The 12,671-nt window shown below is 32.9% G+C and overlaps 1 protein-coding gene across 6 annotated transcripts in view; it reads right to left on the bottom strand.

The window, feature by feature from the left end:
• LOC145303414 (intermembrane lipid transfer protein VPS13D-like) overlaps positions 1 to 12,671 on the bottom strand; it is a 393,527-nt gene that overhangs the window by 96,142 nt on the left and 284,714 nt on the right. For all 6 annotated transcript variants that reach the window (XM_080144736.1, XM_080144739.1, XM_080144738.1 and 3 more), the window contains 7 exons: positions 12,398 to 12,521; positions 8,544 to 8,616; positions 6,862 to 7,018; positions 4,341 to 4,431; positions 2,478 to 2,699; positions 1,924 to 1,996; positions 407 to 573 (listed from right to left, as the gene is read on the bottom strand). In XM_080144736.1, the coding sequence (XP_080000862.1) occupies positions 407 to 573; positions 1,924 to 1,996; positions 2,478 to 2,699; positions 4,341 to 4,431; positions 6,862 to 7,018; positions 8,544 to 8,616; positions 12,398 to 12,521 (907 nt within the window). The remainder of the gene's footprint in view (positions 1 to 406; positions 574 to 1,923; positions 1,997 to 2,477; positions 2,700 to 4,340; positions 4,432 to 6,861; positions 7,019 to 8,543; positions 8,617 to 12,397; positions 12,522 to 12,671) is intronic.

The following is a 12,671-nucleotide window of genomic DNA, read 5'->3' as shown; positions in this document are numbered from 1 at the left end:
AATAATATTAAAAAATACACATTGTTGGTGAGCCCTCCCTCATTTAAATATGTGTGTGTGTGTGTGTGTGTGTGTGTGTGTGTGTGTGTGTGTGTGTGTGTGTGTGCATGTATGTATTTCTTATGTCGATTTGCAAAAGATTTTTATGAGGAAATATCTCATTATCCTAAAAACGGAGGCAAAAAATAAGTACAGTTTTATATATATTTTTTTTGAAGAGATTTTCAAATTACATCTATTGTTGATTAATAATTCATTTGAAAAATATTCAAAGTAGCAAGACTGCCATCTTTTTTTTTTGGTTGATTTTTCTTTTCATTTCCCCCTCCCCCATTACCTGACCTTATATTGAGTAAAGAATATCTGATTGGTGGAAAATAAAGCAAGATATGATTGAATGACTCACTGTTTTTTGGATATCAGAAATGTGTAGCACTCTCACAGGTCCATCCATAAGCACCATAACACTGAGGCAACCGGAACCCGGGCGTTGTTTCTGACGAGAGATCTGCATGTGACGAGGAATTTTTCTACATGTCTTAGGCGGTCCAGGACCCAATAGTGCAATAGCATCTAAAATGAAAAAAAAATTATAAAAAATGTCATAACATTTGTACATATATACATCTATTAACCATGGTTGGATTTTATAGGATTGGTTAGGAAAGTAACAAGAATGGCTGTGGTGTGTGTGAACTATGAATGCAAAAGACCTAAGCAGATTGTGGTATCATTTAACATATCTCGACTTCTTTCAGGTTGTTTAGATATGAGCAATGAATATAAAAGACATTACTGTACTGGAACAAATAGAATTTTAATTAAAAATAAAAATCAGTTTTATTATAGTTTCTGCCATTATTAAGAGCATAAATCCTGTAAAGCAAGAGGAGATAACTCAGTCTGTCAACTAAATAATAAATGGTGAATCAGCAAATCCTGAAAACTGATTTTTATTTTTAATTAAAACTCAATAATTTTTCTTAATTTTTGGTGAGGATACTTATTTTTCATGATACCTTAATATTAAAGTGTTTTTACTTGGAATGCAATTTTCGTTTCTGCTCCATAATGAATTAAATTTTTTTTTTTTTTACAAATCTTGTTGAAAAACTTAAAATCACATTAACAACATATGATTCAAATCCAACTATATTGTCTTGTCATGTTTGGCAACTAATTTAAAATTATTTGGTTTGTTTTCCAGCATAGCAACTATAGATTATTTTGTTCCAAATAAAGTTTTCAAATATAATTTTATAAGTACACACTGCTCTTATATGGTTTGGTAATTTCAAAAGAATACAATATCTGTTATAATTTATAATATTGATCCGCATCTTCAGTTCCTCGCGAATAATTGTGTGTACAGTTTCCGCACTGACATCAAATTATTGTCTTTATAGACACACAACGGCCCTTATCCATGGAATTCTTTATTTGGCGAATCAACTCTGGTGTTCTAACTTCCTTACTCCTCCCACACCTCATCATTCCTCACAGATTCCCTGCCTTTCTTGAATCTCTTATGCCACTCAAAAACTGATGCTCGATTCATGCAAGATGGTCCAAAAGCAGTCTGAAGCATTTCATATGTTTCTGTAGCATTTTTTCCAAGTTTAAAACGGAATTTTATTGCATATCGTTCTTCTAAAGTTTCCTCACGTTTAGATTGCATTTTTTAAATTCACCAACAATCAGAAAGGGTGTATTGCTGTAACAATCAGAAAGGGTGTATTGCTGTAACAATCAGAAAGGGTGTATTGCAATTCCTGCTGTAGTTGTCCATTTGAAGATGAAATCATAAAAAATTGGTCATCTCATAAGATGTATAGCAATAGCATACTGAATTCAAATCTTTGCAGAGAAATTCAATAAAAAAACAAAAAAGAAATCCCAAAAAACATTTGTATAAGAACTCACCATCTGCAAGACCAACAGTATCATCAACAGCCTGGACACACATAGTACCATTAGCACACATAAGCATACCATCCTAAAATGCATAACAAAAGAGAATACCTTTTAGGTTTTATGGGGAAAATTTAATCAATTCATCATAGAATATAACAAGTGATGTTTTCTGCTGTACATGAATCTCAATTGAAAAACTGAAACTACAGATAGCTCGTCATAAAAAGAAAGTGAAATTTAAAGCAATTTATATGTTTATATGCAGATGTAAAAATGTTTGAAATCGAAAATAATTTTTGTTAAAACAGTAGAAAAGCATAGATGAGATCTTCAATATTTTTTGTGAACAGCATCATTGGTTAAACTTCCTGTTGCCCTTTAAATAACCTGAAGGATATTATATCTATGACTTCTGTTCTCTACAACTCAAGTTGATATGACAATAAAATCCATTACATTAAGATGTGAACATTTTGAAAACTATGAAAATTCCAGATATGTTTGAAAAAAATCTATAAGGAGATTATATAGTTATCGATGGTTAAGTAATGAACTATACTTACGTCAGTGAATCTCCACAATTGGGTAGCTCTTCTGCGTTCATCTGGTTTGCGTAAGATGAGGGGAACACACTTGCCAGGCTGTGGGGCAATGTCTGATGTGTCCAACACTAAACCGAGCACATTACGGGCAACTTTGCCAGGTTCTTGAGGAGGGGCAGATCCTTCGTTCTCCAACATTCCTTCGCCTGTCATTCGCCAGAGCTGCGATCTTTTGCCAAGTTCCTAACAAGCAAATAAAATTTTCATATTTTGCAATCTAACGAGAAATTGTGTTTTTCATAGTATGGGGTACACAGGTGAAAATCTCATTTCCAAATAAATTAACAGCTCTTTGATATAACGTATCAGATCAAAAATTAGGGAAAATTATCAAGTGCAATTTTAATTAAAAATAAAAATCATTTTTATCAAATTTTGCTAATCTACCATTGATAAGATCCCGTAAAGCAAAGGGAGATATATTATAGAATAAAAATAAGAAAAGAAATCTCATTCTAACATTTAAAAGCAACTTTATTGGTCATCTCCGTTCAAGGAGAGAATAGTTCAGTGTACATGTGTTGTAGTCAGTAGTAGGAGTGTGCGCCCATGTAGGGATAGGGACAAAAGATTAGACAGTCCTGAGACATAGATTAGACAGGCAGGTTAAATAAGAAAGAAAAAGAAAGATGTTCATGTGTCTACATGTTATACTTGGTAGTAGGAGTGTGCATCCATGCAGAGATGGGGGCAAAAGATTAAAGAGTCCTGTAGCATGAGAAAGAAAGTTTGTGTGCGTACCGCATGTGGAAGTAAGTTTGAGTTTGAAACCACGAGTTGAGTTAACCATGTTGGCTTTTTTGTATTCATGCTAGTCCAGGGCCCAAGAAATGATTGCTGCTAGCAAGAGCCAGGGAGAAAGAGAGAGAGTCTGTTGCCAGTTTCACATTTTATACACTCTGTTATGTGACTGAGAGCTGGCTTCTGATTGGATAAGCCAAGAAGAAAATGGATTTCAAAATTCTGAGCCGTGAGAATTAGCTTCTGCTTGTGCTTGTTGTAATTTCAACTGCTACAAAATCATTTAACCTAATGACAGTAAATGGCAGATCGGCAAAATATGAAAAATAATTATCTTTAATTAAAATTCTACTTGATACTTTTATCATTTTTGTATCATATATAAGTTATATCAAAGAGTTTTTATTAGGAATGTGATTTTCTTCTGTGCACCATACTGTACAAACACTTAAATTGTTTATACTTGAGAGTAAGCAAAATTAAAGTAAAAATTCAAATTATAAATTTTGGGATAGGGGTTCATTGTTTTTAGTGTCATGCAACACACTGAACATAATCACAATCAAATTCTACAACGATCACTGTTACAATTTCAATATATTTGTTTGGCGGCTTACGTAACTGGCAAATAACATTGTTTCATAAATATTTACTTTTATACTTTTTTTAATTGGTAATCAAATTTGATTTTGGAAAATAATCTCAGAATAAATTTTTTTGCAGAGGTTAAGAAAAAATATTTTGGTTTAAAATCATAGTTTTTAGAATAGATTCTTGACAAAAATGATTAAAATAATAAATTTTAAAAAATTTTTTGAAAAAAAAAAAGTAGTACAGTGCATAACACACACTATAAAATCAAATATGATTTGAAAGCTAAGCATGATATAGCAAGAAGCCACTTCATATGCAACAACTGAATTTCTATTAAAGAGCGAAATCCCTTTTCTCTTTAATATAAATTTTGTATGAATGGTTGAAATGAAAGGATAGGGTGAAGTTTAAACTTGCAAAATTTTTATGTGATTATTTCACAATGTCAGCAATTTTCAAATTTAAAGAAGATAAGCAGGTGTAACTCACTTTTCGTTTAAATACGATCCGAGAACTAATACAATCAAGAACCAATTCTTCTGAAGAACCATGTGAACCTGAAGTTTTCAGGTTTTCATCTCTAAAACAAAAAAAAAAAAAAAAGGGACAAAGAAAAGAAAGCAGTTCATTCAGTGCACATTTAGTTGCGATGATCCTTTACTTGTGAAAAAGGAAATATTCAAAATTGTGCGATTTTCACAAAAAAAGAGACAACACAAAGAAAATATTTTCAAATGAAAAATACATTTTATTTCACCAACATAACCTTCTCTTCCATAACCTTGCACATCAATCGAAAAAAATATACAAGAGATTAACAAATGAGGTACATCTATTAAGGAAATAATCCCATTCGTGCATAAACAATAATCAGCATTTTTAAAAACAATCAATCCCAGGCCAAATGCTAAAATTTTACTGCATAACTCTCCATTTACGATGTGCCTTGCCCCAAAATCTGGCCCCTAATTCAGAGTGTGGCACAATGATTAAGAGCTCTTTTGGGGAACTTAACTCCATACATTTGGGGATATCGTATCAACTTAAATTGAGATAAGTATATTGAAAATATGGCAGATACAGCAATCTCTACCTGGATTCGGATTGACAGATTATTTATAAAATCGGTCACCTGAAGTTACTGCTGAAAAGTCAAAGACAGTGAACCTATGGAACTGGTCAGCTGAGATATGTTGAACTAAAAATACTGTGACTGTATTCTTTATTTTTTTACCCTTTCTTGTAAATATGTCTGCATACCTCTCTCTCTCTTTTTGCATTCTCTTTCGATCTTGTTTCGATGAGGGAAGAATTTTAATTCAGTTGCAATCTGATCACGGTCACAAAAAGTTGGATTTTGGATGCCATTTGCAGCAGGTCTGTCTCGAGCTCAGAAAATTCTCGAGTTAAAGAAAATGCTGCTTCAAATTGAAATAAATTTCTCTTTTCATAAGAAAATGTGTCACTCATTTCATATACAAGCATTCAATTCCAGTAATGATGCCGAGAACTCAAAGAAAAAAAACCCACCAGCAGACTTAGCTTATGACATCCACCATTGCATCTAAAGGGGATTTTTCTATAGTTTCATTGTGGTTTAACAGGCAGGAAACCAGTTGCTATGCCTAGGATATAACAGCTTTTGCAGAGACGTTTCCACAGCATGTACAAACCAAGACATTATCCTCAGAAAGTGATAGTTTCACAACAAGAAAGTAAAAAACGGATCTTGCGTTTACTTTTGGCAGCCACATAACTTGCTTCTCTTATCTTGTCCTTCAGTTCTCACATTCCAGGAGCAATGCTTCTGACAAAGGAGGAAGAATTGCTGTTTTCTGGGTCAGAATCTACTCCATCTAACATTTATTGTTGGCAAATATGTAGAGCAATATGTTGGAGTATTATTTTTTTTTCAGTTCCTTACATCAGGTTGCTTCATGCCTTGTCAGGGGGCGATTTCCATTAAAAAAAAAAAAAAAAAAATGGCGAGTTGAACGATTAAGTGAGAGAATTTTTTTTTATAAACAGAATCTCTATTACATAAAAGGAACTTTGTCCATGTGTGTGTGAGTTTGCTCCCTACGGACTCTGAAACAGTTGAGCCACTTTTTATGAAATTTCACACAAATATACCTAATGTATCTAGCAGTGTTCTTTGTATCAGAATGTCTTTAATAAGTATTGATAATTGGAAAAATCCGATGAAAGAAGGAACACGCGGTTTTTATCAAATATAACATCTTATACAACCTAACATCACAAGTGCACACAAAAAATTTCATTACCACACAAGCAGAAAGGTCTGGCATCTAAAATCAACAGTGGGAATGATATGATAGGAATGCGTTTGAACTGAACATTTCTGTTTAAAGCACAATTAAACCATGATACTTGACTTTTGCATTTTAAACTTTAATTCAAGCCGTTATATATAAAAAATAATTTTATAAAAACAGTAGGTTCTCTACAGTGCAATGTAGATTACAATGTATTGTGGATTAAGTCATTGTGGGGAAGCATGTGAAGTTTCTTTCCAGTGTACCGCGATGAGTCCCCAACTATAGCAGGCAATCAATTGACTTGATTGAAAAATATGCGATTTCACTGATTTCGATGACAATAAAAAATATAGGAGTGTGAAACATTCGTTGATTATCATTCAATCCCGGGCAACGTCAGGTCTCCATGTTAATATTTATTACAAAGGATGTAAGCAACTGATAGTTATCGTATTTTGTTAAACATCTGTTTTACATGCTGGCATGTGTTGGATGGCTTTAAAAAACTGACTTCCTAATTAACCTACCTCTGCCCAAGTTTTTATTTCTCTTTCTCTCAAGATCATTCCTACCACTTCCTATATTATCCTTTTCACCTATCAACTGAACCTGCTAATTCAACTGTGCTACATCTCCTAACACAAGAACTCTCATACATTAGGAAACTGTAAGAGAAATTTAAATCCAAAATAATTATTCTCCTGCCTCAAAAGAAATCAAAATAAACTCACCCATTAAAAGTGGAGGTTGCAGCTAGAAATATGAAGTTTTGGTAACAAAGTTGTTCTCCATCACCAGGTTTGTTCATGTTGTAGGTGGCACTAGTTCCTCCTGATATGCCGAGGGTGATATACGGATCAAGAATTGGTTCATCCCAGGCATATGGTACTAATTAAATAAAAGGATTTCAAGTAGAGATGCATTATTTCAATATCATAAACACGTCAAACAAAATACTATGTAATATATGTTGAAAATAAAAAACAGACACAAAGTGCATTCGTTAAATTGTTATAAAAAAATTAGCATGGTCTCAGAGACAACACACAAGATCAAAGAACTCTGAGAAACCATGCATATTACCTCAGGATGTCTGAAGTCAACCCCAACACAATGTCTACCACTAGCAAGCTCAATCGCACTGCCCCACATAAGGAGGGAAGAGGCAACTCAACTTTGTGTGTCTCAAGTTTGCGATAAATATTAGGAAGCATTGAGTAGTCACTAACCGGATCAGAAGAAGACACTGCACGACTGCAATAAATAAACAATCTGCAAGGAAGCTCTCCAGGACACAAACCACCTGATGCTACACTGCCCAGTCACCCAATTGGAAAGAGGCTATGTGACAGCCCATCTATCTAAAGGCAATTCCTCAAACTGGCTAAAAAAAATAGTGGTATAGTCTAACCCATACGATACTACTACTAAAAATTCAGAATCAATGAGGCTTCAGATTTACATTTTAATTTGCAAAGTAAATTAATTCATTCATGTGCAAAAGATGTCTTCAGAAAATCTAAGGAAATTAGTTTTAACAAAGATAGGTTGTCGATAAAAGGAGGGAAGATAGTTTGGACATGAGGATCAACAACAACATTGTTGCAAAATTTTAAATTAGAAGTTTAGTGGGAAGTGATCAAGAGGAAGGCTGATAATGAGATGATGCACAAACCAGCCTCCATCTCAATCAAGCTTGTGATTGTGCCAAATGGTGACAAATACTCATTGTGGATCCCTACATCCACAGTTTAGGATTAACGCATCAGAAAAAAATGATGTATAAAAAGTGGGAAAATCTTGAAAGAATTGTAAGCAGTTTGTGGTTGAAGACATGAAAAGGTTGACAAAGACATAAATCAAATTGCATTCATTTAATTATTACAAATTGTGCATTAACGGGTTTCAGATTTATATTTTAGTTTTCAAAGTAAAACAGAAAAAAAAGGATCTCTTCAGAAAATCCAAGAAAATTAGTTTTACCAAATAATCCACAAGCAAATAGACATTGGAGGAATTTGTTTTTGTCAGAAAGATTTCTAACTTTGGGATCTGATAAGGCTAAAAACTGACACAACATTGTTTAAAAAGGTCTTGGTTTATGACAAAGACATTTTTTGTAATAAGTTATAAAAATGAAGTCAAAGTTGAAAAGAAAAAAAAGACTTTTTAGTCATTTTTGTTTGGTCTTATTTCTCCGTGAAATTTAAAAAAAAATGCATTAAAATTTTCAAAATTAAACTAAACATTTATAAAAATAACATTAAAAAATAAATTGATAATTGTATCGGAAAGGTTTTTAACAATTTGCTCCTTTGTTGTTATATTATTGGAAATTATGCATACTATTTTAATATGAAAAAATAAAAAATAAAACCAACAAAAAAAATGAGAAAAAATAAAAACAACTTACATGATGTCATAGGTTTGATATATTGCCGCAAAACTACTTCCTTCACACTACTTTGGTAATATTCAATAGGAATCTAAGAAAGAAATATAAGTCGCTTTCATTTTATGAAAAAACTTTTATTGAAAAAACATTTGATGCTAATGAAATAAACATTGGATTGAAATATGACATATACTAAGTCATAAAACACTGGTTTTACAAAACCAACTCAGCTGCTGAGGTCAGAAGTAGTAATAAAATAAAAAGGACTGTTCAGATAATTCAAAATATTTTTGTCATTGACAAAAATATCTTCCATTATTTTATTAAGGATAGATGGAAAACATTAATTGACAAAAAATATTATAAAACATTAATAAGTTTTTAAGTAATTAAAAAAAAATCTGTTGTATAAAATTCAGTGTGCATGTGTGTGTTCCCTATAAAGCAAAGGTTAAATAATCTGCAACAAAACTAAAAGTGTATTTATACATAAAATTTTCCAGTGAAATGGTTCTAAATGTTGAAGAGCCTCAGTAAGAGAACTGGGGGTGAGGGATAACCTCCTTTAAAACTTCAAATATATTTTAGTTTGATGGAATTTAAATCATACATATAAAATTCATGCATAGAAAGAGAAAGGCAGTGGTTTTGAATCTCTAAATGCTCACGCAAGTAAGTCATAAGTGTAAAACCCCCCTTAAAATTTTAAATATTTATGTGATTTTAATGATATTTAAACCATATGTATAAGGGGTTTTTTTTTTTGGTTTTTTTTAGCAATCCAAATTTTTAATGTGTCAGTCAAACAAAGATGATGCAGAATTGAATGGATTTATACTGAATGCTAAGTGCATACTTGTGATTCATTTGTTCTAGTAGAGTTTTGCACTTACTATTTAAACTAATTTTATTTTGTTCATTAAATAAGACCAAAACCTTATTTTAAACAAGCCACTACTAATTTATTAAACACTATCAAAATAGTCATCCAAGCGAAATTTACATAGTTTAATCGTACAAGTTTGTGTGTGTGTATATATATATGTGTATGTCAGGTCATGTCATATGGTACTGGTACCATGTAACCCAGTACTACCTGCCTCATGGTCGGGTCACCGGCGACTAAACTGGTTCCCCCACCAGTTTTGTTTGGTGAGGAGGGTGGCTAGTCTCCCTGAAGGATTAAAAACAAGACCTTCCAAAGGGTGAATGAACCTTTTTTCGGGGTCAACGGCCAACTAGCACTGTGTGTGTTTGTGTGTATGTATGTGTGTGTTGAAGTGGAGAGGGCTCCCGTAAGCCGTGGTGAAGGCAACCTGTTATATTCCTAAATACTTAGGAAATAAAGACAAACGTGAGTTACACCAAGTGGTATGTGTAATGGGGTTTATTTATAATACAGAAACGTAAGGCTGCTCGCCTAAGGTAAATAGAAGTACATAGTAACAAGTATGGGGAAGAAAGTCTGATAATCAACACGTAAGACTATCCGTCTTACTGCGACTGCTTGTCTGCCTTCTGAATGTTCAAACATTTGTATCTAGAGTGAAATAGGCTATCCCTTTTATCAAATATTTTCGACAAGGTACTAATTGTTTCCTCGAACGAAACCTCCTCCGTTTTTTTTGGTAGAATTAGATTTGCATATTTGGTGTTTTCATCAGTACCCAGTTTTTGTAGTAGCAGGGTAACTTTTTCCTCATCGGTCCAGTCTAAACATCTTTTCGTAAAAATTGTTTCGTATCTTCTGTAGTATGCAGGGAAAGTAACACCAGTATCCGGGGAGTAACGAAATTCCGTTAGTGAATTTGAAATACCCTCGGCAGAAAATTTAGTCTTCTTCCCGGTCGACGTTAGAATTAGCTTTTCTAAATTCTTTTGCTGTGTCGACATTTGTCGTTGTAGTATGTTTGTTTGTTCTTGTTGTGCCTCTAAAGTTTTTTGTGTTCTTTCTTGTTGTTGTTGCAGCTGTTGCTGTAGCTGTTGTTGTTGAATTTGTTGTTGTTGTTGTTGTTGCGCTAAAAATTGTTGAGTCATTTTTGTCTGTTCCTGGATGCTAAGGGCTAGAGCCTTAGTTAACTCTGCTAATTGTTCCATGTTAGCTTCTAGTACAAAAATGTCTTTTCGAATTCTACACAATAATTCCAAAGAAAAATCGTAAATTTACGTATATCATAAATTAGTAGCAATATGCAGACACAACACGTTTCAACAAAGTTCATCCATAGTAATTCAACAGGCTTTGTAAAATAATTCTTTTTTTTTTTTTTTTTTTTTTTTTCAACAACGTAAGTTCATACACAAAATATTTCTTACTTCCCACGACAAATAGTTCCAATTATTTATATAAAGGCAATAACAAACAATTAATTTTCCAAAAAAAAAAAAAATATATGGCTGCCGTTCCCACGTGGCATAAAATGGTACAATAGTCGTTGTATTTATATTTTTTCTTTCGAAACTCGTAATCCTTTAGTGTAGTTTCGAATTCAACTTGCGACCATTTTTTTTTTTTTTTTTTTTTTTTTTTACTTGTCAAAATAAATATAAATTCCACTTTACCTTGAACATGTTTCTATAATTTCTTGTGAGTTCTTTACGAAGAAAAATCCGTACTTTTCGCTACTTTAGGTAGGAAAAATTTTTAAATTCATTGACGCAAGTGGTCAAAAATCCTTGTGTAGTTTGTTTTTTTCGTAAAACAAAAAATCCTTGCATTGTACACAGTCCTTGGTACGGTAATTTATCTCTGTTAAGAGAAAGAACATCCTTTCGTCGCCATTGTTATATTCCTAAATACTTAGGAAATAAAGACAAACGTGAGTTACACCGAGTGGTATGTGTAATGGGGTTTATTTATAATACAGAAACGTAAGGCTGCTCGCCTAAGGTAAATAGAAGTACATAGTAACAAGTATGGGGAAGAAAGTCTGATAATCAACACGTAAGACTATCCGTCTTACTGCGACTGCTTGTCTGCCGCTGTCTGCCCAACAGTCCAATATATATATACAGTTTGTAACCGGTGTATAGCCAGTTATGTTCCTTCACAACACAACCTTTCTAGGAGAAGCAAATCTCTGATTTAAAAAACCATAAAGCGGGAGACCAGTACCCGCATTAAGCTGGTCTGCAGTTTAACTTGTTGCTGGCTATCTTGTTCTTGTTTGTTGCTGGATCTCAACATTTTGAACTGAGAGAGAGACTTAGCTGTTGTACAAAGCTAAGACTGTAACATCATCTGTATATAGATACTCCCTCACGCATTTATCTATTAAAATGGTCCTGTGGCAATGGAAGTCATTTTGGGGCTCATGGATTTTAAGTGTCAGGGAGTGGCACTCGTCTTACAAAACGTTGCAATCATCATATATATATATATATATACATACACACACACAGTAATATATACATATAAATAATTATCTATGGGCATGTGTTTTACTGTCACTATGGCTCATCAGTGTGTCTGACTATGACAGGACACAAACCCACGACCACCAAGTCTAGAGTTCAGTGCATTTTTCTAAAATTGTAGTTTCTTCCAGCTATATTAGGAAACAAAATGAAGGTTGTAAAAAAAAAAAAAAAAAAGAAAGGAAAGTAATATAGTGTTATGAGCATATCCCAGGCAATATCAAGTCTTCTTGCTAGTTAAAGATAAAATTTCCTTTTTATTTGATGCTGTTGCATTTTCTATTAAAATAGTCGATTAATAGTAAATAAAAAAATTTAAATGTGTAATTATCAAAGTCATGTTGACATGAGAAACACACACGAAAAGTAGTCATAATACAATTTTAATTAATAGAGCGATTAAAAATGACTGCATGGACTTTATCGGCCAAAGAAAAAAATGTAAATTTTCTTACCAAGGAATAGTTATCAATCCGGAATGGTGGCGGCATATCATCTGAGTTATAGAATAACACATGGAGGGTTGGTCCAAGAAGTATCACTTCAACTTTCAAAAGCAGAGAGTTGCCATGGACATCTCTAAAGAAAAAATCATATCACAATAACTTTACAATCTTATCCAAAACAAAGTTTTATTTTTGAAGAGTCTACAAACATGTTTTCTTTCTGACAATCACTAAAACTTGTATTTTGACAGCATTTTAAAAAGCCATGATTGAATCTTGGAAT

The sequence above is a fragment of the Euprymna scolopes genome, chromosome 19 (genome assembly GCF_053919585.1).
Source record: "Euprymna scolopes isolate OS-2025 chromosome 19, ASM5391958v1, whole genome shotgun sequence".
Taxonomy (NCBI): domain Eukaryota; kingdom Metazoa; phylum Mollusca; class Cephalopoda; order Sepiida; family Sepiolidae; genus Euprymna; species Euprymna scolopes.
The sequence above is the reverse complement of the archived record's forward strand: the minus strand, read 5'-3'. Positions and strand labels throughout refer to the sequence as shown.